Below are 26,922 nucleotides of genomic sequence, written 5' to 3'. Positions count from 1 at the left end.
CGTTAAAGATGATAAAGTAATGACGAACTCTTCGAACGATCGAGACATCGCAACGTTTATCTCACACTTGATTTTTACAATAAATCGCGAGCGCGTAACTGCAGCGACTAACCAACGAAATTCATAACGCACGCGCTACCACGGCTGTTGTGTATCTACGGAATTCCGTCGTTTACATTCCAAACATCGTTACTAATTTATCTCTAGGTCGGAAATTATGCAAAATAATAAACCGGCCATTGCTCAGAAGGACACATATTGACAAAAATGTTTCTGTGTGTACAAATTCGCTCCGCCGTTTGTGCGTGTGTGTGCGAGTACACGGCAAATAATTCTTTGTAGGGGAAAACACTATAAAAGAAATATTTTTTTATCAATTAAACACGTGCGCGAACCTGCTGTAAAAACAAAAAAAAACAATAACCGAAAGAAGAATCATTTCTCCAATCCCTTGTGAGAAACATAAAAGTCAATATAGCAAAAATCTGAATTAAATACCGAAAAGAATTCACAAACTTGGGAGCCACACGCAATCTGCGATTTCAAAGATTAGGAATTCAATTCCGTCGAGTAAATTCCCACTAATTCTCTTTAATCCGTCTGTTCCCTGGGGTTTGAGCGATTATAAATTTAAAAAAAAGTAAGAACGGAAAAAAGGATAAAGTAGTTATGATGGAAAAAAATCGCGGTAGATAAAGAGAAGGAGGCGAATTGCCGCGACAGAAACGAAGAACAGAAGGGAGAGACGGAGAAGTAGATACGTTTTGGAGAACGGCCGTTAGTTTGCTAAGTTCGGCGTCGTCATCGCTGGTTGCCATCGCCGTCGCCGTTGCCATCGTCGTCGTCGTCGAACGTCCTCGGACGACGGCGCCACCGTCGACCTCGTGCGGGCGTCCCTCGCTAAAGTAGGTTAGGTCGATGAGGCCACGACGATGCTGCCGCGGTTTCTGCGCAGCGCTCTCGATTCTGCACCCTCTCTTCCCTTCTCTTCTCGCTCTCCCCCGTCCGCCTTTCTCTCTGTCTCTCCACGTACGCTCTCTCTTTTTCTCCTCGTTCGTTGCTCTTTGTCTCTGTTTTTCTCGTTCTTCTATTTTTCCCTCTCTCTTTATCTGCTACCTATTTTTCTCTATCCCTCCTTCACCCCTCGCTGTCCGCTATCACACAAACTTTCTCTTTCTCTCCTTCTACCTTCCTGCTTATCTCCGTCGCTCTCGTACGATTCTGCTACCGAGTTGGCGATTCTACAAATCGTCACTGCCAGCTACCGCGCGATCGATTCCGTGGCGCGCGCGTTCTTGTTTTTTTCGAAAATCTTAAAAATTTCCGCACGAAGCGCGCGCGAGAAAAGCAATTGTAAGTCGTTTGCGAAGTAATTTAATCTTTTAGATTCAGAGAAAACTTGCGTCTACACGATACATAGAACAACTGTTAATCTAATATGAAATTATCTTATTCATTGATACAATAATCTCCTTGCTAGTGTGATAAAGATATTTTTATTCAGAAAAAAGGAACAAGATGAACAAAAATTAAAAAGAAATCGCGCGCGCGAATCAATCTAATACAGATTTAAAGATCAAGAGTTTGTAATTTTTTTGTTAGAGAATAAATTCGCATTCCACGGTCCGATTTCCACCTGTTACAACGTGAGCAATATCTGTGCGTACTTGCATATGGATACTTAAGAACTTACTTAAGACCGATTATGGAATTAGTAACTAACTACTTGAGATTACTATTAGCAACTTACTCTGTAAGTAACTACTGCGCGCGTGGGGGTTTGAGGTTTATACTTGCGGATAGACAATATACCGTCTACGTTCTCACAGTGACGATTCGCGGCCTACCTATCTACGAGGGAAACGCGCGCATAATTTCTTTCTCTCGCGCCTGCTTCTCTTCTTAGGCGCTCTCATTCTACGTACGTAAGCACGATGCATCGCGGACATGCAACAAAGTGCAACAGACGTTTCTCTATGGGTATCGTCGCGCGCGTTCTATTACATACACTAAAAGAAACTTGAAATATTTACAAGAGAGAGAGAGAGAGAGAGAGAGAGAGAGAGAGAGAGAGTAATAATCGCATAAGTGTAAAACTGAAATTTTCAAGTTCTTAAATCATGTGCATCAGTTTTTTTTATTTTAACTTAACACATTATTCAACACATTATTTATTATCAAAGCGCGTACTGATAAAATTGCATTGCGAACAATACTACGAGAAGTACATGCGTGTGTGTATATAGCGCGATTTGATATGTTTTGCATCAGTATATATACGCAATATATATACTTCAAGTACGAGATGCAAGAATTTCAAATAAATAAATTATATTTTTTAGCAAAGAGAACCGCGCATTATACACGATCTTTTAAGCAGAGTTTTAATCTGCTTAGTACGAAATATATAGCAGACATTCCGTCGAACACACGCGCGCGCGCAAAAAAAAAATCGAATCAGGATTTATTGAAATTCGCGATATTGGGAAAGTGTTATTAGGATATTAATGTATGCATTACGGCAAACGAATAAATACATACGCGCAACGGCTGTACATTGCCGGTGGAATTAGTCCCTTTGTACCTCAGAGAGAGAGGAATTTGTGTGTTTCAATTAAACGGTCATGCATTTTTGAAAGCAGCTGACACCGTGAGATTTTCACGTGTATTTGTCTTCATCCCGTGCTACATCAATATCCTTAATTAGTGAAAGGTATTATTATTTTTTTTTTTTTTTTTATTTTCAGATTCCTTTGATAGCATTTTCGAATATTGTTTTCATGAAATTTGGGTGAAAATTTCGGCTGAATATGGCCTCCAACCTTTGAGCCTTTTTATATATACATGCGAGAAACGCGTCAGATTTTCTACCCTCCCCTAAAAAAATGTATGGAGAAATAAAAACTATTGAAACGTTTTTATGATTTTGTGTGATATTAATAATGTTTTTTTCTTTTGTTTTTTTTTTTTTTTTTTTTTTTTTTTTTTCTAAGCATTGTAGCTGTTTTATTTTTCGCTTCATCTGCTACCCAGATATCTTCCGAAGACACTCGATAAAATATTTATACCGGCCATTTATTATCTTTCATGTAAAAAGTTGCAATCGTGTCTGCGAGAAAGACAAGTAAAGTTTTGAAAGCGGGTGAAGAGTAAGACAAATGAATTTTCGTCGACGTTACTTCAGAGCTTCTGAAGGTGAGACGTTGAAAACACAAGAGGATGACATACCTACTGGCGACGCGAATGCCGTTACGTTTCGTATCAATAATATGCCAACAGGGAGAAATTCTACTCACGCAAAATAGCAATTGTTTGCTATTGTCGGAAATATTGTTGAAAACTCTTCAATTAGTAGTTGTTTCGCAAATAATAGTTATAGTAATTACATGCCGTATATGTGCAAAACCCAACATTTACATATGACATTAAAACGACATTTCTCTATTTTATATAAATAGTTTAAATACATTAGAAAAAATAGTTGATTTCCGCGGAACGAATCTAATAATTTTTTATCGGTCCAAGAAGAACGTACCTCGACTTAAATATACTAAAGAAAAAAAGCGTGCAAAAAATTTCTCCGCGTTCTACACAAGATATAAATAAAAAAAATTAACAAACTTGTTTTTTTTTTTTAGCAAAATAGTTCTACAATATATACACATATACATAAGATACACACGTAAATAAAGTTTTTTCATACTTTATGAACAGTCAATAGTGTGCGCGCGCAACGCGGTGTCTTTTTCAATTCCTAGTTTCATCCCTCTCGTATTCCGTATCTATCTCAAGTAAGACAGATCGATTAACTTTCGGAAAAATCGGACACTAACGTATGGTATCGGCGACGAAGCGTTTATCGCAGAAGGCGATCGAATCGTGAGGTCGGCGCGAGAACGACGGAAAACATTCGACTCGCTCGGAATTGCGCGGCGAGAGAGCAGATGGACGTATCGATCCATCGACACCGAGCTCGAAGCCCTACCGCCGGCTTGAACGTTATACAGCGCGGACCAACAAATAATACAATTATACGCTATGACGAGAGTATTCGCGCGCGCGAGCCGCCTCTTCCTCTTTGTCTCTTTTTCTCTGCCCCTCTCCGTGATAATGTATATATAAAATAGAAATAAAGATACATTACGCGATCTCACGCACACACATACACAGCGCGCGTGCACGACTACGCAACGCGCGTTGTTTCATGGACGCGTTAGCGATAAATAAAGTAAAAATTGCAAAATATATACCGCAACGTGGAATCCCGTAACGCGCGCGCGACACACGCGCTGCTTTGCCGCCGAATCGCGCGAAACATCCTTCAATTTGTACAATCTGTTTCACCGGTCTCTGTTTTTCATCTCTGTCGCTTCCCCACCCCCTTCGTTCTCTGTGCCTCTCTTTACCTATACCTGTATTACTAATTGCGTCCTGGCTGAGCGTGTGCGCGTTTAGCTGTCCTACGTTTCTCTTCGGCGCAGATTTATGGAGTAATTTAATGTGGGTTTTGATGTTATCGTCTACGATATCCACTGGTTTTTTTTGCGTCACGTTTTATTATAACTTATGTATCTTATTATTTATATATTTTACAACATAATATTTTTTATTTATAACAGTGGATATAAATTATTAAAACCGCAGTTTTACGGTGCGCGTTATTTGCGATTATAATATGATAAATATTTACGAATAAAAATAGAGATTTTTTTTATTCAACCGAAAAGACATATACAATAAATACCAAACAAATCGAAGGTTTAAAAAAGCATCCGACGTTTTCAGCGGCGGAATTTCATTAAATCGACGCGGTGAACCTTCTCTGCGTCGGTAACACCCGACTCTATTGCGCTTTCTTGTCGTTATTTTTTCGACGACTACCGGCGACCTTTGGAACGAATCTGTTCGAAGATTCGCTGGAGAACCGCCGATTTTAAACCACCGATCGTCGATGATCTAACAATGAAATAGGATTTGCGCGAATTGTCCGGCCGGCGGCGGCCGCCGATGCCGGTCTTGCCGGCCGGATGTCGACGTATATCGATCCATCGAACTGGACCCGCGAGCTACCGTGTCGTACGAGCCGTCAGACGTAACGGACAGGATAGTAAAAGCCCTCTGGTTCCAGTTGGTACGACGGGTCCGTTCGTACATCCGTCCGTACGTCCATCCGTTCGTATGTCCGTCAGCCCGTCGGATAATACCAGAGTTCACCTAAATATAACTCAGAAGCGGAGAAACGGAGGGAAGCACGCGCGCGCGCGCGTTGCGAGTTGGTATGAAAGAGAAACAGCGAGAGGAGAAACGGAAGGGTGAGCGAAAGAGAAGGAAAATGAGCGAGATAGCGCGTTTGAAGGGTAGCAGGGAAAGAGAGAGGAAGAGAAAGAGAGAGAGGGGAGACAGAGAAAGTGAGAGAGAAAGAGAGAGAGAGAGAGAGAAAAGGAGTGAGGAAGAAAGAAGAGAGGATGGGCGAGACAAGGAGCTTCGGACTCACCGCTATGCGTCCAGCTTGCGCGGCCAGTTGCAGCTGCATGGACATCACCATGGTCATGTATTATTTTGTAGCATGCTTAATATATACGCCCGGAGAACGGATCGGACCGAATTTCGACCGCGGAATGACGAATTCGACTTTCCGTAATTGTGTACGTATACATACATTCACGCGTACATACGTGCATACATTTACACGGATATAGCGTTGCCGCTGATGAACTCCGACTCGATCGATCGCCGTATGTTAAAATCTTGACGAGATACATACTAATATCTTCTGCGTACATAGCGCAAGTCGAATCACTGATCGATAATAACGGCGAGCAAAAATGGAAACGAATCGGTCGCTATCACTCCGCAATTTTTCTACATTCGCGGCTCGCGCACGGTCTTGAATAAAAAGATGCGAGATTTTTTTTCGAGTTACGAGTTTTGAAAATTTTACGCGCCGCGTATTTTAAAAAAGTTCTTCGAAAATGATCATGTTAATTATTCGAAAAATTAAGGATTATTTATTTACATATAATTAAAAAAAACTGATGATTTTATTCCTGAAATGATTAAATATTTGTGTCAATGGTTAATGTAAATATTATAAGTTTATTAATTGAAAAAGAAACGCAAGTTTAATTACCCATTTTCCAGATTGGATAAAAAATATTTAGTGCAATAATATTTTGATACACAATTTGTTAGCAAATTTTCAAAAATGGATTAAACTTTAAACTACATATAAACACACTGAGATGCAAGTTTAAAATAATTAAGAGAAAATGTCGCGACAGACTTTATCTCATTTTTTTTGCAACAATTTCGAGTTGATTTGATTCGCGGTAATTATGAATACATAGACGGAGATCGAAGTATAAGGCGGCTTGAGTTTCTTCGTTAGCGTTAATTTGTGACAATTTACGAGGTCCAATTACTTATTCCGTGTTATTTGTCGAAGTTTTCTAGATGCATCATAACGAAAGAAGGAATATTTTATAGAAAGTATGATTCTTACGTGGAATACGCGCGTTCTCTCCTTTATCCTTACTCACTCTTAACTAATACTTCGTGGAATAAAAAGTTCTATCTATAATTAGAAATGAACGCGCAGAGAGAAAGGATTTCTTGCGTGAACATTTTACATTTTATTACATTAGATTTCTTGGTTATTTTTTTCGATTTTATTACATATTCTTGTTTCATAATCGCGTGCAAAAACCATAGGTTTGCTCGAGCAATCGATTTATTTTATGAAATTTCGGCCTGTCACGCGCCGACTAGAAAATCTTAAAAGTTTTTCGCAGCTTGCTCAACTATTCCCTAATCGTTTCCAGTTTTCGAAACTTTTGGTTTTCGGCGATGTTCTTCTCAGGGTAGAAATCCCGAGAACCGGTCCATCACGGACTTGCACTTAATTTCTTGTCGTCGATGTTTCTTCTCGTTATGCTGATGGTCACATAATCGTTTATTAAGTATATGCGAGATATTTTACGATCGGTGAACGGCGACGAATCGAAATGAAGGTTCTAATTAAAAATTCGCGCAATAAAATCTACTTTCATTAGATCTAATTAATTTCCCTGAGTTTTATAATCGAAAAAAAAAAACAACAAATTACGTTCATGCCCGATTACTGTACTTTCTCTGAGACATTGGTCTTCGAGTTCAACTTGATTCATCATCCAGTTTCTTTTCACTCACGTTAAAATAGTTTTAAGCAATTGATACGAAAATGTCTGTATATATTTATCTAAAATACTTTTAACAACGGGAAACGAGAGATCAAATTCGGTGTGATAAATTCCAGCAATTCGCTGGCGCGCTGCAATCGTCGTCAGCAAATAATAACGTGCAAACCCCGAACGGACGCATCGCTTTTTCGCGATCAAAAAAAAAAAAAAAAAAAAAAAAAAAAAAAAAAAAAAAAAAAAAAAAAAAAAAAAAAAAAAAAAAAAAAAAAAAAAAATACGACGCTCAATATTGAAACATATACATTTTTATATCTACGCCGCCAGATGTAATATTCATTGATATTGTGTAAGAGAACTTTCATCCGCGAGAGAAAACATTTGTTGTAATCAAGGCTTTGGCTTATTTCGAATTAATGTCGAATGCAGCGCGCGCGTTTTAGGACCCACACTAACCGAATTTTCCTCTTTACCGATGCAATCACGAACTGCCTCGAAAATATCGAACCGATGAAGCAAAACAAGTATATAAATAGACGTACGGTTATGGAATATTTATCTACGCGTCTTGCTCCTTATCATTTTTTTATCAAGTTACAATCTAAAAACTTATTTATTTGATATTTGAATTACACTAGATAGTATGTGCATATACTATGTGATGTAAACAAAAAAATTGAAAATATATCATAAAATTACTATCAAAACTTGATCTAAAATTCATTAAAGAATCTCTCGTCAGAGGCGCTAAATCCGCGAGGACAATCTCCCTAAGGGACGGAGCACCGAATAATTTGCCGGGAAACGTCAAAAGTCTAGAGCGGAGAAGGAGGAAAAGAGAGAGAGAGAGAGTGGTACTCGTTAGATTTATTTTCCGGACTCGAGACCTCGTGCTTGCAAAAGCGCGCAAGACGCAAGCGGAGAGAACGCGATATCTCCACGCGGAGAGAACGTCCTTACGTCCCATTCGAAAATAATGCAGCGCCTCTCGTTAAATTACCCGCCCGCTCGTTTCGCGTCGTCCGCGCGTAATGCGTCACCCCGTTCCCGCCACCCACGGGCACCCTCCCCCGCTTCTCGCGTTGCGCCCCGCGCGCGACGTAATGTACATAAATACATTTAATCTCGCTCCTGCTGCCCTCCTGATATTTTTCGAGAGATCGATCGAGCCGCGCGGTCCCACATTTTCCCTGCTAATTCCGAGATCTCGTTTGTGAATTTCGGTCGACGTTGGCGCGTTCCAAAATTGGTATTGGCGATCCCTGGCAGCGCCGAGTTTCTGGCTCGAGCGCCGGGGATATGGCAGAAGCGCGCGGCTATAATAAAGGCGCACCTCTCTTCCCCTCTCTATTTCCCTCATCTTGCCTCGCCTCGTTCCTCTCTCTCTCTTTCTCTTTCTCTTTCTCTCTCTCATCCGTGTTTCTCGCCCCGCTTTGCTTCTCGCCCTTGTCTCTCTTGCTGTTGCCGCGCGCGCTTGCTCGCTCGCTTGCTCGTTCGTTCGCTCGGTCCCGCTTCGCCGGGTGGCGACGTACCCTCCTACCTACCTATGTTGCCGCTCTCTCCGAGGTGCGCGCAGGCGCGAGGGTCGAACGGAAAAAAATCGGCCGGGCTGACGACGGGGGATGGTCGTGTCGTATCGATCGCGCTAACATCGGGGACCGAGAGAGCGCCGGAGTCTACGAGTATAACCCGTGTTGCAGCCACGGTGACGGTTATACTCGGCTCTCGACCGAGGATGAATGACGTATTACCGAATCCTGGAGGGTTATATGCTCTCTTTCTCGAATTAACAATACTTTCTCTTCGGAAACTGCCGCTACTCTCGTTATTATTCTTGAATTAATTTGCTGAAGTAGAATTACGTAATTTATTTAGACGAGATCGATATTTCCTACTTTTGTCTCGATCATTTTAATGAGCAAAAACTCAAAAGCGCTCACGAGAGCACTCTGTTCGGAGGCTCTGACTTTACTCCCCGTTCGCATCCTGTCCAAGGTAGCGCACGTTGCCGGCCCCGGAAAAAGCTTCATCCGTTTATACGTTCTACAAAGCGCGCAACAAAAGTCAGAGCCGACATTGTGCGAACTCGTCCGATGTTGCTCGAAGCTAGGGCGAGAGGTTCGGAGAGTACGAAGGGAGGACGGTGATAGGGAGAGAAACGGAGATATAGAGAGGAATCGAGCGAGCGAAGGGACGAGGTAGAATGTATAGCCAAAGAGGGAGGACAAGGAGGGAAGAGCGTGTTCGACGTGCGATGGATGCAACGGACTAAAAATCTCGGATATTTTCGGCCGCGTTCGGCTGCTGTCGGATATAAAATTTATACAAAAATACAAACGCGCGACGAATATTAGCCGGCGTTATGTATATTAACTGAGAGAGCTGTCCGCGATAAATTTCCGACTTTGTTCGACGTTGACTGCTGTTATGTCCGCGCAACTGCAGCGCCGTAATAATAAAAAGCTGCAATATTAATCGTAACAAGGGCTGGATAATTATTCACAATCCTCTCGCAAAACAGGATAACCGTGTGCTAAAATAGCACTTGTCCTAGAGATTAGAAGCGAATATTATATATGGATAGATATCAATCAGTTTAGTCGATTTACAAGACCCCGAAGAACGGAGCTGAACTCGAGGTTAACTCGGAATTGTCACGCTGCAGAAAATTCTTGTCACTTGAGAAATTGGATTTACCGTCGTTAGTTTTATAACTAATAATATAATGTAGCATAAAAGAAAACGTCAAAATGGGGATAAAATTTTATTTTTTTACAGATGCAAGTACAAACACGTATACATACATATATATATATGTCTGTGTGTGTATGTGTGTGTGTGTGTGTGTGTACAATATATACAATATATATGTACAATGAGACTCTTCTTTCTAGTCTCTTACTGCAGCCATATTGGATTATGACGTCAGAAGCAAATAATTATATAAATTTTCTTTTTCTTGCGGTATTATACGGTTAAATTATCTTGCTACATGCTATCACGTAAATAAAGAAACGCATGAAACGTGTATTATTATTTAAATAGTTCGTACGTTATATTTTACTTTTATCCAAAATGTCATAAGCCAAAATAGCGACATTAAAGGTCTAAAAAAGATTTTTAATATAAATGTTATAAATTTTATTTTACATTAATGCTATATAATTTTATATTATGTATATAGTATATTGTGTATAAATTTAAATTGTTCTGGATAGTTTTTGTTGGTTTTAATATTGATTCTGGTGTTGATATATCGGTAAGCATAGATTTAGAACTTGATTGCAAAAAAAACAGCTGAAGCTTTACACACCAATATATATACGTTGCATGCTACTATTTATTTATTATGATGCGCGCAATAGATTATAAAGTGGGACGCCACAATCATATAAGTAATATCTACCAAGCAAATTGGGGGAGTGAGGGGAATATCGCTTTTTCGTAGGAAAATAATAAAACAAAACTCAATACTCCGGAGTTTTACACCTATTTTATTTTTTTTTTTTACTGCTTTATCATACAATCACAAACTATTTCGGGCAAAATAATTTTTATATAAGAAAAATCGTTTATTTCTAATTATATAAAAAATGAGTTCTTTAGAAGTTAAATGAACTCAGAAGAGGTTATGATAGTTTTTCTCTTTACAATTTTAAAAAAATTATTAAATTATTTGCATGAATATGTATATAACAGATAGAATGTGTTTCCATTAAGCAAAATATTACTTTCATCCAATATCATCTTTAAATATGTCTTTTTCCTAATATAATTTTATTAATATAGCCAGCCAGTTTTGAAACAATAATAAAAATATATCATATTTTTTCCAAAGACATTTTTTGTCTCTTATTAAGATTCTCTGGGAAATTTCCTGTGTATTTTTTAACTTGCTGTGTGTGCTATTAGCATTTGCTTTGCAACTAATGCTTTCATTATCCTCTGCTTGCACATTGAAAACATCTGTAAGGATAACATTAATAAAAGTTTTTATATTTTTCTATATGCACATATAAGAAAAACTAAAAAAAGAAATCAAAAGGCAAAAGATATTTTTAACATGTGCTAAAAAAGTTTTACCAACACAGAAACATTTTCTTAATTTGACAGTGTATCAAAAAAGTAGTATATTTATATAAATATATGCATGGGAAAAAACAACCACATGTACACACAAATATATCAAACATACACTACATACATAAATTTTTTACTTATTTTATGCAAAAATAAAAAACTACTTCTTGTACCTATAATACCAAATCCTTTTCACACTGTTACATTTGATATTACAGAGACATCTACACATTTAATCAGTAGAAACACATATCGCTATGATGAAACGAACGTGTAACACAAGCATACAAATATATATATATATTCTCTATTATTTTTGTCCCCACGCAATAAAATCTAACAATAACAAACATCAACTTGAAAGAAAAATAATACTTACGTTGCACTTTATCAACGATACTCTATAAAATCTTTCGATCGCGATATAATTTTGGAATCTGTCCCCATCTATACCTATAACAAAACGCACGTACTGTAACTCTACTAATGAGCAATATTTCTCGTAATGTTTACAGGTTTCAACGTACATACGTGTCAACCGCATCGCAACGTGATCCTCCCGCTGATCGGCCGAACGCTGGTGAGTCTCGTATTGTCGCTCATATTGTTTCCTCGTGTCGCTGTTATTTCAGATTGATAAAGCTGTACAATTTGCGAGCGTATACGTAGTTTTCGTCGAGGCTTTTGCCGCATGGCGTCGCCGGCGCGTTGCCATTTTCATTAACGCGTTACGCCACCGCCGTCGTCGCCACGAGAGACGACGACGGGCATTCGGCAACCCTAGGCAACCCCACGAATGTGACAGCCGGACCGAACGCTTCGGTTAAGGTCGAGCGGATTCGGTCCCCGTCGGATTTAAATATCGGCCGGAAATAGAGACCTCCGTTCACATCCCTCGCGCAGCATCGCGGTAAACGGGGAGTAGGGGTTGCAGGAGGAGGTCCTTTCAGCAACACTTAAGCAGGATTGTGTGCTGTGTAGTATAGTGTAAACTAGTAGAAGTGTGGCAATATTATATAACAAAGTACACACAGAGCGCGTGTTCCTATTATTATTATTATTATATATTAAATGGAAATTAGATATTTTGCACAATTCCGTTTTATATTTTCGAGAAATAAGGAGAGAGAAAAAAAATTAGAGCTTGTATTATTACTCTTCGATTTTTTTAACGAGAAACTTAATAAACCAATAGTTCTCACATTATAAACGATTAAAGAGAATTTTTTGCAAAAAAAAAACAAAGTTTTAAAAGAGAATCGAATTTTTTTTATATTTTTTGTCTGAAAAGTTTTAAATATAAATTTTAAAAACCTTTAAAGAGAAAGAGCGAGATAGAGAGAGATATATATATATATATAAATCATTCGGATATATCCCGAAGGAGAAAACTTTACCAAAAACAGTCCTTTGCACAATAGTTTGTAAAAGATCTAGGAACCAAGTACAAATAATAACAGCGCCTGAGACGGTAATAGCAATCCTGACGTGGACGATAAAATCAATTGAGAAAAGAAGACGTGAAAGAAAATCGAAAAAAGAGAGTAGTGTTTTCCAGGCGTTTCTCTCTGCCGCAAATTATTTTGTTTCTTATTTACTTCGACAAAATAGTTTGCTAATCTTTAAAGTACAAAAATGATTAAAACTAATGATCATTTTTTTATATTTAACGATGAATGTAATAATCAATCAACATTGCGAGTTCCCAACACATAGCACGATAGAAAAATATAGATATGTTGAAAGAGAAGTTTAAAACAAAAGTCAAGTCGCACTAAAACTTTATTATGCAAAAACTTTTATAATTGCGAGTCTGGAGCTTAAATGTTAGAAGTTTCTAAAAAATGGTAGATAAGTTATTCGCACGTAATATTCGGGATTTATTCGTTTATTTGTCATTGGCGAAACTGGACTTGGTCGCAAAGAAATATCGCGCGATTGGACGCGTGACATTAACATGTTTGGTTGTAGTCGCGACATTTTACCTGCGAACAAGTCACGCGAATATTAAGATAGTCGGTGGTACAGCGGCGCTCGTTGGAAACCGAGCGAGCGTGACTGCACAGGTCCCTCAGGTATGTACGGGCCAGGTGGAAACGTACTTGCGAAGGTAAACGGGATCTCTTCACGCTCGACCTCGTCCCAACTTCGATTCGCGACCGACGATCGACCGATGATCGACGAGACGGTAGCCGCGCGAATTATCACGTATTTGCACGTGTGTTTGCAAAGACTGTGCAGATTTATTCGGAAACGCGACACTCTATTGTTACTACGTTATGGCTGTTACAGTGAAAATCTATCGCGAACCGAGTAACTGCACTCTGCGGTTAACCCTCGACTACAATACGGGGTGTTTACGGACTTCCTCAATGAGAGCTGTATTTGCGTATTTTTTGATTAATTTAGTTGATTTGTTTTGCATGATATATCTTTCTTGGTGCGATTGGGAAAACAAGACTTACTTTTTAGTTAATTATAAATTTCGAGGTGTGAAAAACTTACAAAATTTACTTTTATTTAATTTCATATTATTTTTTTGTTTGTGTGCAATTCTTTTGTTATAGTATTAAAAAATTCATGTAATAGTAAAAGGAAGACTCGGTTTTACGATTATTAAATTTATGAAAAATAATGAATTCTATATGAGGACTTTCACCGCAAGGTTAGAGGCTCATTAGACTCGTCGATACAAACGCCCGCGATATGAATCTTCGGAAGCGAGTTAACGGCGAGCGTTATTAGCGCGACAAGGTGAAACCCAGGGGCAGAAATGTCTATTGATTTTTCGAAGAAAACTCGGCATCCCTTCTCTTGGATCCGCCGCCGCTAACCTACATTCGAGTTATAGCGGCGGTACGAAGTCTGATAAAACGCGTCCGATAATGAGGACTCGCGATGTATCGCGCCGACGTTGGCGCGTTGTTTTTTTTTTCCGATGAAGAAACATCCTCGCCGATTTCTCGCTTCTAGCTCAAGAATATTTCCCGTCTCGCCTTAAAAAAAAGAATCAAAAAAAAAAAAAAAAAAAAAAATTGAAATTCAAGTGCATCGCGCGATATCGACGCTCACTGGTTTTTGTCGATCGTTCGATTTTCGGTGGTTCCACGAGCGACGTAGCACCCTTCGAACGTTCCCGTTTTCGGGGGTGAACAAACCGAGCGGGGATACCGAGCAACGGAGAGGGCGACTCGGTCGCACAACCCCCCATTCGCACTCGCGCCGAGGGGGATCGATCCGCGTTCACTCTGCGCACCTACCCCTGCGGCAAAACCCAAATCCGAACCCCGCTCGAAGAGCAGGAGGAGCGACGCCGGCTAAAATCGCCCTCGCGTTTTTAGCCGGGGCGAATTTTCGACGGGGCGCCCCGCCGCGCCGGTTGAGCGTCGGTGATCTACACGAGTGCTCGCCCTTTTCATTAAACAGAAATCGTACCGCGGAAACTCAATGTAATTTTCAATGAGTTCAACAACATAGAGGAGAATAATTCTTTTCTCTCGTTTCCCGACAAAAGTAAATACACAAATTTAATTTCTCAATAAGGCGCTGTATAATAATAAATAACACAGGAAATAAAAGAATGGAACGTATAAATACCGAAACCAAGAATAATACATTACATCGTCCTACGATCTTCATTCATCGTAGGACAGAATTATTCCCGCTGGTGCAATCCAACTCCATCTTACGGTATTACAAGAGTGCTATTAAGAAAACGACATTATACTCTCTCTTGGGGCCGTAATCATCAAAAAAAGAGCTACGAAGTGATGGCTATGATGATGACTGTAATTAAGTAATGTGTGTCGAAATATGGCATTTTAGCTCCAGACGTTCAACTCCGAAAATTTTGATTCGACGAAACTTCCTCTCTTTTCTCTTTTTATTGTCGATTAAGAAAGCGGAAGTAATAAATAACAAAAAGATGACGTGAGATATGTTTTGGTTCAATTCACTTTGGATAAGCGGTAATGTGTGTGTGCGTGCATTATAAATTCCTGCGCGGATAAACCGCGAGTTCCGGCGCACACGTGCGCTTCGGTCACTCGTGCCGAGTGCACATATCGCATATGTATATGTATGTACCGGCGACCGCCTTCAAGTTCGAGGTGGAAAATTTACAATCGAATTCGTCGAGAGTTGAAGATTCGCGGAAGGTTATCCGCAAGGACGTGTGCGATCGATACGGAAAAGTTCGTCGAAATCCTGAGTCGAGCTTCGTCTCGTCCTATTTCGCGTAATCGCGATCGTCAGATCGCGATTCAGTTTAGTCATTCCCGCGTAATCTCGTGTACGAAAGTCATTTAGATCGATTTAGCAAAAAAAAATAAAAAAAAAAAACTATGAAATTCCGTCCAATAAGTTGTTAACAAGAACAGACGCAAAACGAAATTATACTTTGTACATTCTAATTCTATTTGATAATATTTCCTCCTCTTGGAAACTTTAGGGTTAATTTCCTATAAGTATGAGAAACCTTTCAAACTGCGAAACGCGGTCTCGCAGAGATGTCCATCAGAGTTATCTCCCCGATGGGGAAGACGAAGGGCGCGCTCTCCCAACTACTTAAAAAGAAAAATCGTAGACGCATGAGTATTAGATGTGACATTTCTCATTTTTATTCTTATTGCAAAACAAACATTGATCGATTCTTTACATACAATGCATTCATACTCAAGTCGCTTTTGATACGATAGTGATTTTTATCATAATATTACAGATGTATACAGAAAAATTAATAACAAACATATAATATTGTTTTTACACAGAAACGCTATCGTTGCAGAGCATAAAACTTAAATAGAAAATTAACTTAATTTGTAAACACTTACGTGTAATTTATAAAACAAATTTAATTTACAATTAAATACGCGGTAATGAAAAAAAAAAAATTATTTTTCCTCGGACATATGTATATGAACAAGTAATTAAGTTAAAGAATGTCGAAACAAACATCCAATTTCGCGTATTTACGAGTAATTTGATCATATACGTGCAAATGAGAGGACAAGAGAGAACACGAACAGATGAGAGTATAAAAGGGAGGACAGAAAGTTGTTGATGTTCAAATGATTTTCAGGAATCGCGAACGAATCGAGGGGCTTGCACGCACGGCTCGCGTGCATTTTCGAAATTCCGGCTAACGTAGAGAGCCATTTTACATACGGAATTAACGTTGCGCACGCGTGCGCGCCTATATATGCACTTGCCGCGTATAACTATTCCAATCCAAACGAATCGAATAGCTCGAAAGTCCATTCATCGCGGCGTTCATCTCGATATGGTGCGTTGCTCATGCATCATTGATGTAAAAAAATGCACCGGACACGCATTCTCTGCTGTGTGATGTTAACACCTTCTCTTTTAATCGTGACATATTAATAAATGAGATTTGAAAATTGAAGGTTAAAAAGAAGCATTTTGATATAATCCGGTAGATCCGATTTGATGTAGATCCGATCGGATCTGAGATCTCTCTTTGTGTACATACCGACAGATAATCCGATAAACTTCACAAAAATATAGAAGCGATATGTAAAACAATAAGACATTAAATAGTAATAATTTTTTTATTAAAGATAATTTTTGCAAGAATGTAACACCAGTGTTCTTCTTCTCTATTCTACTTCTTCAATTATAACGTCGCGCATCGTTTGCCTCCTCTACTGTCAGAGCGCCGAATACATCGTACTTCAATATCCAATTTTGCAGGGAAAGAGAGAGAGAGAGAGAGAAGGAGAGAGAGAGAGAGAGAGAAGAGAAGAGAAGAGAAGAGAAGAGAGAAAAAGAGAGAGAGAATTACGTACTTTCTGAATTACCGCATTTCAAAAGATGAAAAAGGGAAGAATAAAACAATAAAAAAGAAATGAGTTTAATTACCTCAATGAAGTAATTTTATTTTCCTAGATATTTTTCAAAAAAAAATATAAAACGAAATATTGTTCAACAAATTATTACGTTCGATTTCCCAGTTTATTCGTTACACAAATGATACAATCAGAGATATTAATTATTTTTTTTATTTTCAGTTTATAACGTAACATAAAAGATGTACTGAAATATGTACGTATTGACTTTCTGCCAAAAAGGCGCGCGTATTCATTATATACACAATTCATTATATATTAATGATAACAATAAGAAATAGTGCAACATTCTTATTCCGAATTTGACACAGAGAATTTAATGCTGTGCTTCGCGGTGTTTTTTGTCTTCAAGGCGCAAATAATAAACTCGCGATTTATAGCAATATGTAATGTTTTTATTTCTATAAGTGACGTTAAAAACAGATTGCTCGACAGTGTACGCTTCATAGAATATCTCACGGCTTCTGTCGGATTAACTAGAAATCCGTGCGAATCTCTCTCTCTCTCTTTCTCTCTCTCTCTCTCTCTCTTTCTGTCTCCGTGTGCATCTTCACGTTAGATCTTCGTACTTTGCGCCGTGGGCGTTACAGCGTGTCAATACATTTTTCTCATCGCGTTCCGGTTTGTCCGCATTTCGCGTGTAATCAGCGAGACGCGGTGCTTTACGATTTCCCTACGCGCCGGTATCACAGTCCATTGGCATTACGGTTGGTCGGTACATTGGCCGTGCGTCTGGTCGGTACTGTAGAGCGTCGATAATAGGCCCGTACGCCGCTTTTATCCATCGGAATCGCGGCCCGTCGATAATTCGTGGAGACGAAAGGCGGGAAATGGAAGAAGGAAGGACGAAGAAGAAGATGACAGGAAGAGAGAGGCGGCCGACGAGAGAGGATCGCCGGGATACGCAGGGGACGCTAGAGAACGTTGCAGGCGATGAGGAGGACGGGAGGTGACAGGGTAAGAGGATCCAGAGTTAGGGAAGGGAGAATGCGCTCGCGTGGAGGAGAACGAGAGAGAGAGAGAGAGAAAGAGAAAGAGACACAATGGTGGAAGGGTTTTCGAGTGGCAGAAGGGAGGGAAAGCGAGATGAAGGTGGGAGATGAGCGAGACCACGGGGAGGGTGAGACGACGCGGGACCACGAGAGAAGGGGGGTCGGGTGGGTCGGACGATGTCATTTTAGATATTCGATGGAACCTGCACTGTGCGACCACGTTGGTGCTCCACCGCGCACACAGACAGGTGCAATAAAGATGATGTCTAGAAAGAGTAGAGAGAAATTATACGCGGTTGTGTGTGACGCATGCGAGATTGGGTTCTGTGACTTCTAATTTTAATTATAAGAGTATAGAGAGATAAAAGGACATTTGTTACGTTATTAAGTATCTGCTGTTGTAACTTGCTCTTCGTTTATATTGCAATACAAAAATCACACAACTGCTTGAAACCTATTGGAATTCTCGTATATATACTACTAGATGTAACAATTGCTCGTCCTTAAACAACCCCTCAGAGCTCGTTCCTCTATCTATGTTATGTCAGGAAGTACAATTTAGAAGGGAACGGAGAATGCTTACACGAAATTAGTCAACCGGAATTAAGAGCGACCCCGATCTTGTTACGCAAAAATCATAGCTTGTCGAAACGTATTGAAATCGGTTGTTGATTTAAAACAAAAAAAAAAGTAGAAATTTCATTTCAAGTTTAAAATCCTCTTCATGCATATTTTGTAAATTAATGCAATGTAAGTAATCTTAGTTGTTTAAGATTGTCGCAAATTTTGCTTGGTACGTACGCACGATGCACATTAGCGAGCACGTATATACGATTGCAATGAGAGAAAAGCACTTAACTGATTTATCCTATGCAAACATCGCTTTGCCTCATACACCGCGAATAGAATGAATAGCGCCGTCTAATTGACTTAATGCATATTGTTGTTCGGCAGAGCAAGATTCATCAACCTCAAGTTTGTTTTTTTGTTTTGTTTTGATTTTTTTTTTTTTTTTTTTTTCATAATTCTTTCGCGAGTGGCAAACGGTAGCTTCAGGAAGTACGTTTCAAGTAGACGCGAAGTTATCCTGCAAAAACAAAACCGCGAGTTATATCCCTCACGTGATATTGACTTTCGTAGCTATTTACCTCGTGTTGTTGTTATACGCTGCTAACGTCATCGTGAGAAAACGATGCACTCGAGCAAGACAAGAGTATGTAAATTTCGACGACGATATAATAGACAATGCGCGGAATAAATCCCCGCTAAGTTCTTCAGAAATTGGCTTTTTTTAAAATAGACAGATATATATATATATATGTCGCGCTTTTCGATGGCTTCTGCGTGTCGGCGGATTTTCGTCTGCCACACGTTTACACAAGCGCGCCACGCGTCGAGCAATCACGCGACATGAATTATAGTCCGGTGAAGATGCATTAATGATCTTTAGAGTTATATTCTCACCGCGCGCGCGATCGAACTTAAAACCCGGCGAGATGAAATTTACCGTAGGTCATGGTGGTCCTTAACCGCGCACGCTTCTTATTAACGATCTTACTTTAAAGGTCTGTACGGTACGCCCCTTGCACGTGTGACAAATTGCGCTTACTATAAGCTCGGTGTAATAACAATAATGATCAGGAGGCAATAATCGGAGAGAGAGAAAGAACGAGAGAAAGACGGAGAGGAAGTTGTTTATTTCTACCGCAAGATATAGTATCTTTAGTAATAAATATTACATGGCAAGTGCGCAGTGTGTTACGTCAGGGAAAATAACTGATTGCGAATTATTAGTATTTTTTATCATTCAACTATCAGATTATGAATTTTTGTGCCAAAAGTTAGTTACAAAAAAGTTTATAAAAAACTTTCTTTTTTTAGTTAGAGAAAAAAATACAAACATGAGTAAAGATTAGAATAAAGTGGAGGATTTTAAGAATTTTTTAGCGTAAAAGTAATTTAAAAATGTTCCCGGAAACGGTACGCTATAATTTTTAAAGAACTAAAACATACACGCGCGCACAACATACATATATAGATCTCATCGTAAACACTCGTTTAGTTATGCAGAGAGCGCGGTTACATTCGGAAAGTGAAGGTATTTGTGTGTGACACGTTAGTCCTAAACTACCGTCTCACTTATGTGTCACTTTCGCTTCGTGTCTTCCTATCGATACCGCGAAACGTCGATACGTCGATATATACATCGCTTGATTCGCCCGCGCCGTTTCGATCGCCTTTGAGTAAACCAGAGAACTCCTCCGCGTGCGTTTCCAGACCGTGTTTTCACGACTGTTTACACGAGAACGAATAACCGCAGTCGGGAACGCGGAGAGAAAAAGAAGGAAAGAAAAAATAAACGCAGGACCCTCGAAGGATTCTTTTTCTCGCTCCGCTAAGTCTGGCGAAGCGCGTGCCAAACAATCGGCCGTTCGAAAACAATTTCGCGGGCCGATACATATCTCGGCGGTGGAGCGATATAGTCCCGACGGTAGGAAGCCGGCCGGCCCACCACGATCAGGAGAGCCTGAGGATTCCGAAAGCTGCCGCCTCCTCACCTCGTCTCTCTCAGTGTCCCGGTAACGGAGAGACGGCGATAAAAGTGGAGCGGCGGCGGGCGAATCGCACGCGCTCGTAAATAGAGTCGCGGGTCCATTCATGAGTTCGGCCAGCAGCAGCAGGAGCAGAGCTGTGTGGCAGCAGAAGCGGCAGCGCGCTCGTGCGTACACGCCGGAAAAGTCTTTTTCTCGGTGTGTTTTACGGGAGGTCAGGGTTACAGAGGCGGAAAGAGAGAAATGTAGCAGGGTGGTGAGGAGGAGGAGGAGGAAAAGAAGGTGGGGTGAGAGTTTTACTACGGTTTTCCTCGTACAAGTTGCGCTCTCTCTCTCTCTCTCCTCTTTCTTCTCTCTTCTCTTTCTCTGTCTTTTACCGTGTACTATCCGCATGTCGCAACTCTTTCGGACAGAAATTAATTCGGAGTGATACGCGCCGGCCATCGTTTCCACGCGAATAATGCGAACGCGAAAGTTTGTCTCTGACTCGGCTAATTGGATCGTCTACCGTTGTAGCATTGTTGTTGAGACGTTTGGTTGACACTGAGAGAGAATGGTCCTAAGGTGCAAAGAGTTTACGTTTTCAAAGATCCGAATAGTAATGACAACTATTTCTACACAGAACATACAAAGTTTAATGGACTTTGTGACTTTGTTATCCATTTAAAATAGTTCTGTAAGAGAGAAAGAAGAGTTTGCCAAGTTTTTTATCCGCTTTCGATGTGTTCTGCCATTTGTTGCAATATGTACTTTCGAAGACGCGAGCCCATTCGGAAATTAATTAGTATCTCGAAACAATAACAATAATAGCGGATGTAAACTGTGTGTGCCAATTTAAATTAAATAAACTTAACACAGTAATGAGAGTAGAGTAATTGTTAAAATATGGCACAATTTGTCACCCGGTAATGAGAGATTTATGTTCGACCGCCGCACTCTTCGTGCAACTTCACGAGATATTTCAGCACTGCGTAAAGAAAATGACGTTGATTGTAAAAAAAGTGCAATTTTTCGCAAGAAATGTGCACTTTTAACAAATTAACGCCATTCAAAGTATCAGAAAAAGATGCAAAATTATATTCGTTTTCAATATATAAATTTGTGGCAAAAAATTTTGAAACGATTGCGAAACATTCTTATTCGTTTCGATATATTTTTTATTGCTTTTTCGTATAATCAGAACTGATTATCAATGTTTGTCACCGACGAAGTGTTGATGTCAAAATCACGCAATATATCGAACGATAACGGATCGATATCTCGAACTATCGTAATCTGTAATCGTACTTATATGCGCCGTATAATGCGTTGCCGACGTTCTTTCGCTCTCGCATTCTTCGCAGCCGAGATAGCTGAAAAACGACTTTATCACTGATAAAGATAGCCTTATCATCCCCAACACGCCGATAAGACGCGTCGCGTGTAATAAGTTAACATACCTGACTTCCTTTCTTTCTTTCCGCTTTAATAAACAATCAATAATTATCCTTAGTCAACAATATCAATAACAAATGTTTTTTTTTTTCATTTATCTTTGTTTATTAATACACTTTGTTTATTAATATATATGTCATGTATATTAACAAATATATATGTCATGTATATTAACAAATGTTTTTTTTCATTTATCTTTGTTTATTAATACACTTTGTTTATTAATACATGTGTCATGTATATTATTTTAGAAAATATGTCATGTATATTATTTTATTCTGCATCAAAAGCAAAATATCGATGAGACATACTTTGATATAATTACGGACGTTTTTTGATAATTGCTGAGAATGCTTTACGTTGATTGGTATTACATTAACTCTCTAAGTCTCGTGCGTCGATAACAATCAGCCAGAATCGACGAATAGAAGTCTCACGCGTACGAGATGTCGAAGCGATTGGCCTACGGCACCTGTCACCGTCTCGTGAGATCGTCGGTGTCATTGGCGTGCCAGGGGCCTTGTGTTAACAGGTGCCTCTGATTCCGAGCAGCGTCGTTAGTATCGAAGCTAAAATTTTATCTTGTAGGAGAAACGACGAGATTAAGTGCGAACGCGGTCAAAAAAAAAAAAAAAAACTTACGTCGCTGTTCAAAACGTTTGCAGCGTTTGAATTATTTGAAGGAAGTAAATAACTTTGAATTCAGCGATGTTTATCGAAATGAAACTTGCAATATAATGAATTTTTTTATGTATGGGAAAAAAGATTATAGTTTTGCAACTTAATAACTAAAATTCACGTCAAAATAAATATTTTATAGAGAGATCTTCTGAGTTTAGTTTTTTAATTTTATATCCATCTCATATTATTATATAGCAGAAATGATAACTCTCTCTTGGTATATATATGTATGAAAGATAACTAGCTAAAATGTAATTTGAATCTAGAGATTATATATTGTGAACGGGAAAGTAAAGAGAGATGCATTCTCTTCCCAGTTTGCGACGACGTCCGTTTTCGAAGCGCGAGAGAGATATGCCTACGAAACAACTTTTGGTATCGCGAAGGCGAAAGGCGGGACTGGCGAGAGAGGTGGTGCGAACGGCGGGAAAATTGAGCCAACTGTCTCGATCTTGTTGCTTATCTTGTTCTTGCACCGCGGAATCAAATTAAAATGAAACCAAATTAATTTTGTCCACACTGGGGATGGGATATTAAATACAAAACGAGAGAAACGATTATCGAAAATGATATTTCAACTTGATAGTAATTTTGTTTGCAATCGATTCAACGCAATGTGTATAGAATTATTTTATTTATTGTTAACTCGATAATTTATAACATTTTTCGTTTTAACTCTCAGTCTAAATCGTCTATTTTCGCATGCCTATCACAACGGATATTCAGGTAGCAAGGTGACTTCATTATGACGTCGTTTTAACGTCGTTATAGCGTCAAATGACGTTATCTTGCTACTTTGGGTAGGCGTATTTTTTAATTTACAATACGAGAAGAAAGAGAGAAAATAGGTGTGACTGCTATAAAAAGCGCTCGTTATTTTGCTCGATTTTTTTTGACTTTTTTTAACTTCATGATAGGCCTCACGATAGTATAATACAGTTTTCACCGACTCTTTCTCGGAGTTACAGCTAGGTAGAATCGTGCCATAACTGTACACGAACAACGCGTGGATTTCGCTCGCTTCGACGTCGAACTAACGTGCGTTGTTGAGCCTTTCCAGTTAACCGCGAGTGTGGTCTCTTTATTACTATAGTAAATTCAATTAGTATTTTTAATTCTAAAAAACTTTCTCTCTCTTTCACTTAATGTTTTTAAAATTAAAAAAACTTAGATCTCAATTACAAAAATAGTTTACACGGCAGTCTGTATATTTAACACAAACAACATTTTATTCCAACATTATAAAGAATTTATTTTACAAAGACAACAAAAAAGATAGCACGCGGTTTTTCTCTCGATGCATTTTGTTTAAATTTCTAACAGGTTGCAGCGCACGCGCGCTGCAGGTACCGAAACTGAATTTTTTCTCGACGAAGATATTTTGTTCTAAAATAACCGCCGTACAATTTGTTGTAGCGGAAGCGAATTAATAAAGAAAGAAATTTCGCTTTTAAACTCCTTCGTGCCGCGTAAAGCAATTCTCGTCTTCCACGTAAAGAAGTCTGCCCCGCCGGTGGTTTAAGAATTCAGGCCGGAAGTGCACAGGAGTCGCAGCTTTCGAAGACGATCGTAAAACGTCCCGCCAGATCTCCCGCCGTTTCCTGATCCCCACCGCCGGTATCCTTCGCCGAGTAGCTTCACCGAGGCACTAACAAGCACTCATAGTCGACGAGAAAGTCCAGCGACGCCTGTGCGCGGCAAACCTCGACGAAATGAATAATACTATAAGGTGTCTTTGCCGCGCGCGCTAGAAAATATCAGAAATAATTACGCACTGTAGAAGGACAAGTCGATACTGCATCTTTTTCGCGGAATATCATTGATTATATATATTCCGATCGTGTAAAATATAAAATTATATGTAAAACTCTCATGGACAGATCTTATATTATTCCTCTACATCGCGTGGGAAATTATTTTAATTAGAGAGATAATGTAAGAGATTCTAAATAAGGTTTCTGCTTCGTGTTCTTGACAATATTGAAACAAAATGACACAACACGTCAAACGAAATTGCCGAACACGGCGGAACGGATAATCATGCCAAATTCTAAATTATTTTCTATACTTCACGGCCGCCGTGCATGCGCGCCCCGTGTTCGAATAAGGCGTGCTTGCGTCGCCACGGCCTCGTCCAGAGAGCAAGGACATTCATTGGCCACATTTCATCCGTCGTGCTGTGACCAGCCAATCGTAAACTCGACCGGTGCTTTTCTCCGCTGACGGTTGTCGCGTCTCGTCATCGTCATCGAAGCAGGAACCTGCTCGTACACAGATTTCGCGCCGTATTGCGCGCACATATCTCTCTTATATTCATACGCGCGTATATATACAATTATATCTCGGACTCGGGTCGCGCGATGCGTGGCCAGAGCGTGGATTCGATTCGAGCGGCAAACGCGCGAGCTGTTTCCGCGCTCGGCAACGTCCGCGCATTCTCGCGCCGCGTTGCGCCGACCAGTTAAAAGTCGCCTCCACGTCGTTTGGTATACGACTTGGCCGCTCTCGCTCCGTGGCGTCAGCAGCGGTTAACAACAACCGGACACGTCGCCGACACGGCATCGTCGTCGGCAGAGAATCCCAGCGCGCGCGCATTATCTCCTGCGTTTGAAGCAGAATTTCATTTCGATCTCATGCGGTTCTATATTTATAAGTTGCATCGCTGAAGGTTTTCCGCAGCGGAAACATAACTTCGATCAGTTTTGAGACACTTCGCAATGTCCAATAATGCGACTTACAAAAGTCAGATTATCAATCAAAGCTTTGTTTTGCGACATTTTTGAGTCTGGTTTCAAAATTTTCCACGAGCGAACTACGTATCACCTTCGGAACGTTATGTCTCGATATAGCCTCGACTAATAATCTATTTGAAACTCGCAGTACTGTCGCATTAAATATAAGTTTCGTAAAGTTTTTTTTATTTTAATGAGAAAACATGAAAGAGAGGAAGAACAATTTGTAATCTACATATGTATGCATATCTACATCAGCGCAGGAGAAAAAATTTTCCACGCAGCTTAATAATAACTTAAAGAAGCGCGCCTGTATATGCGCACGTTTATATCGCCGCGACTATACGCCAAAAATATACAGCGACGTTCCTCGCGGCCCCCGCACGCCGACGTTACCATCATCGCCGTCGTCATCGCCGTCGTCGGCGCCTCCGAAGAGAAACCGACGCGCTGATCGGAGTCGCGTCGTCGGCACGCTCTTCTCTTCGGTCTCCACCGAGAGACCTCGGAGAGTCGCGCGGCGCTCTGCCTCGCGGCTGCATACGGAATGACGCGCAAAATTCGCGGAATTGGCCGTCGCGGGGAGGTCAGCCGATCGTCGAACGACGGCGCACGTCCGACGGCGTCCTTTCGCCGTCGCGACGTCCCGATGACGCGCCCCTTTTACCCGATAGGGAATAAAAATGTTCCCGGTGAATTTTCTTAGGCTGCTTGCCGTATGGTACGTGGCTCGCGCGCGTTGTCTAACCCGCGCCCGCCGCCCGTCGCTGCTGCTGGCTGGCTGGCTGGCTTCACTGGCTTGGCTGCGCGAGCGAGCGAGCGAGCGAGCGACAGCCGTGGAAACCTCCTCTCTCGGTGACTCTTAGGCTGCGCGCCGTATGCACACAGCACAGCCAGTCAGTGGCGAGTTTCGAACCTAGTGGCGTTAGGCTGACTCCCTCGTACTTCTCGGGGCCCCTGCACGAGAGACCGGAGGTTCCCCGGTGAAGGCTGCCGCTCGACGCTCTCGACGCGCGCCCCGAACCTTCAAGAGAACTTCTACGCTGTGTGCGTTTGAGGCCGCATGAAAATTTACTTACTACGCGTTCACGTAGTTTCTTCGCTCCCGCGATTTCCTTTTTTCCTCCCTCTTTCGTTTCTCTTTTCGTTCTTTCTTCCTCTCTTTTTTTACACACATATTTATGCATATACGATATATACGATAGATGATTTTTTTTTAACATATTGAATAGTTCGTACGATGAAGAAAAATTAAAAAAAAAAATTAAAAAAAAAAAAAAATTCTCCTTTGGAATAACTTACTGTTCCTCTAGTCCACGTTGTGTAATAATATAAATCTGTTTTTTTTTTTTTTTTTTTTTTTTTTTTTTTTATTAATAGCGTCGATAAATACGACACGACGCGCAGAA

General features: G+C 40.2%; 1 protein-coding gene and 1 long non-coding RNA gene across 2 annotated transcripts in view; one reads left to right on the top strand and one right to left on the bottom strand.

The window, feature by feature from the left end:
* The window catches only part of LOC109852033 (basic-leucine zipper transcription factor A-like), an 83,074-nt gene that overhangs the window by 6,162 nt on the left and 49,990 nt on the right, over positions 1-26,922 (top strand). The window contains exon 2 of the mRNA XM_020422805.1: positions 11,771-11,835. Within this exon, the coding sequence (XP_020278394.1) occupies positions 11,771-11,835 (65 nt within the window). The remainder of the gene's footprint in view (positions 1-11,770; positions 11,836-26,922) is intronic.
* LOC109852034 lies at positions 10,570-12,034 on the bottom strand. Its single transcript, XR_002249962.1, has 3 exons — positions 11,783-12,034; positions 11,635-11,708; positions 10,570-11,141 (listed from the first exon to the last, which is right to left on the bottom strand). It is a non-coding gene; the product is annotated as an uncharacterized LOC109852034 (long non-coding RNA).

Source organism: Pseudomyrmex gracilis, unplaced genomic scaffold (genome assembly GCF_002006095.1).
Source record: "Pseudomyrmex gracilis isolate BER0280 unplaced genomic scaffold, ASM200609v1 scaffold_24, whole genome shotgun sequence".
In the NCBI taxonomy this organism is placed as follows: domain Eukaryota; kingdom Metazoa; phylum Arthropoda; class Insecta; order Hymenoptera; family Formicidae; genus Pseudomyrmex; species Pseudomyrmex gracilis.
Note: the sequence above shows the minus strand (reverse complement) of the source record. Positions and strands in the feature narration are given on the sequence as shown.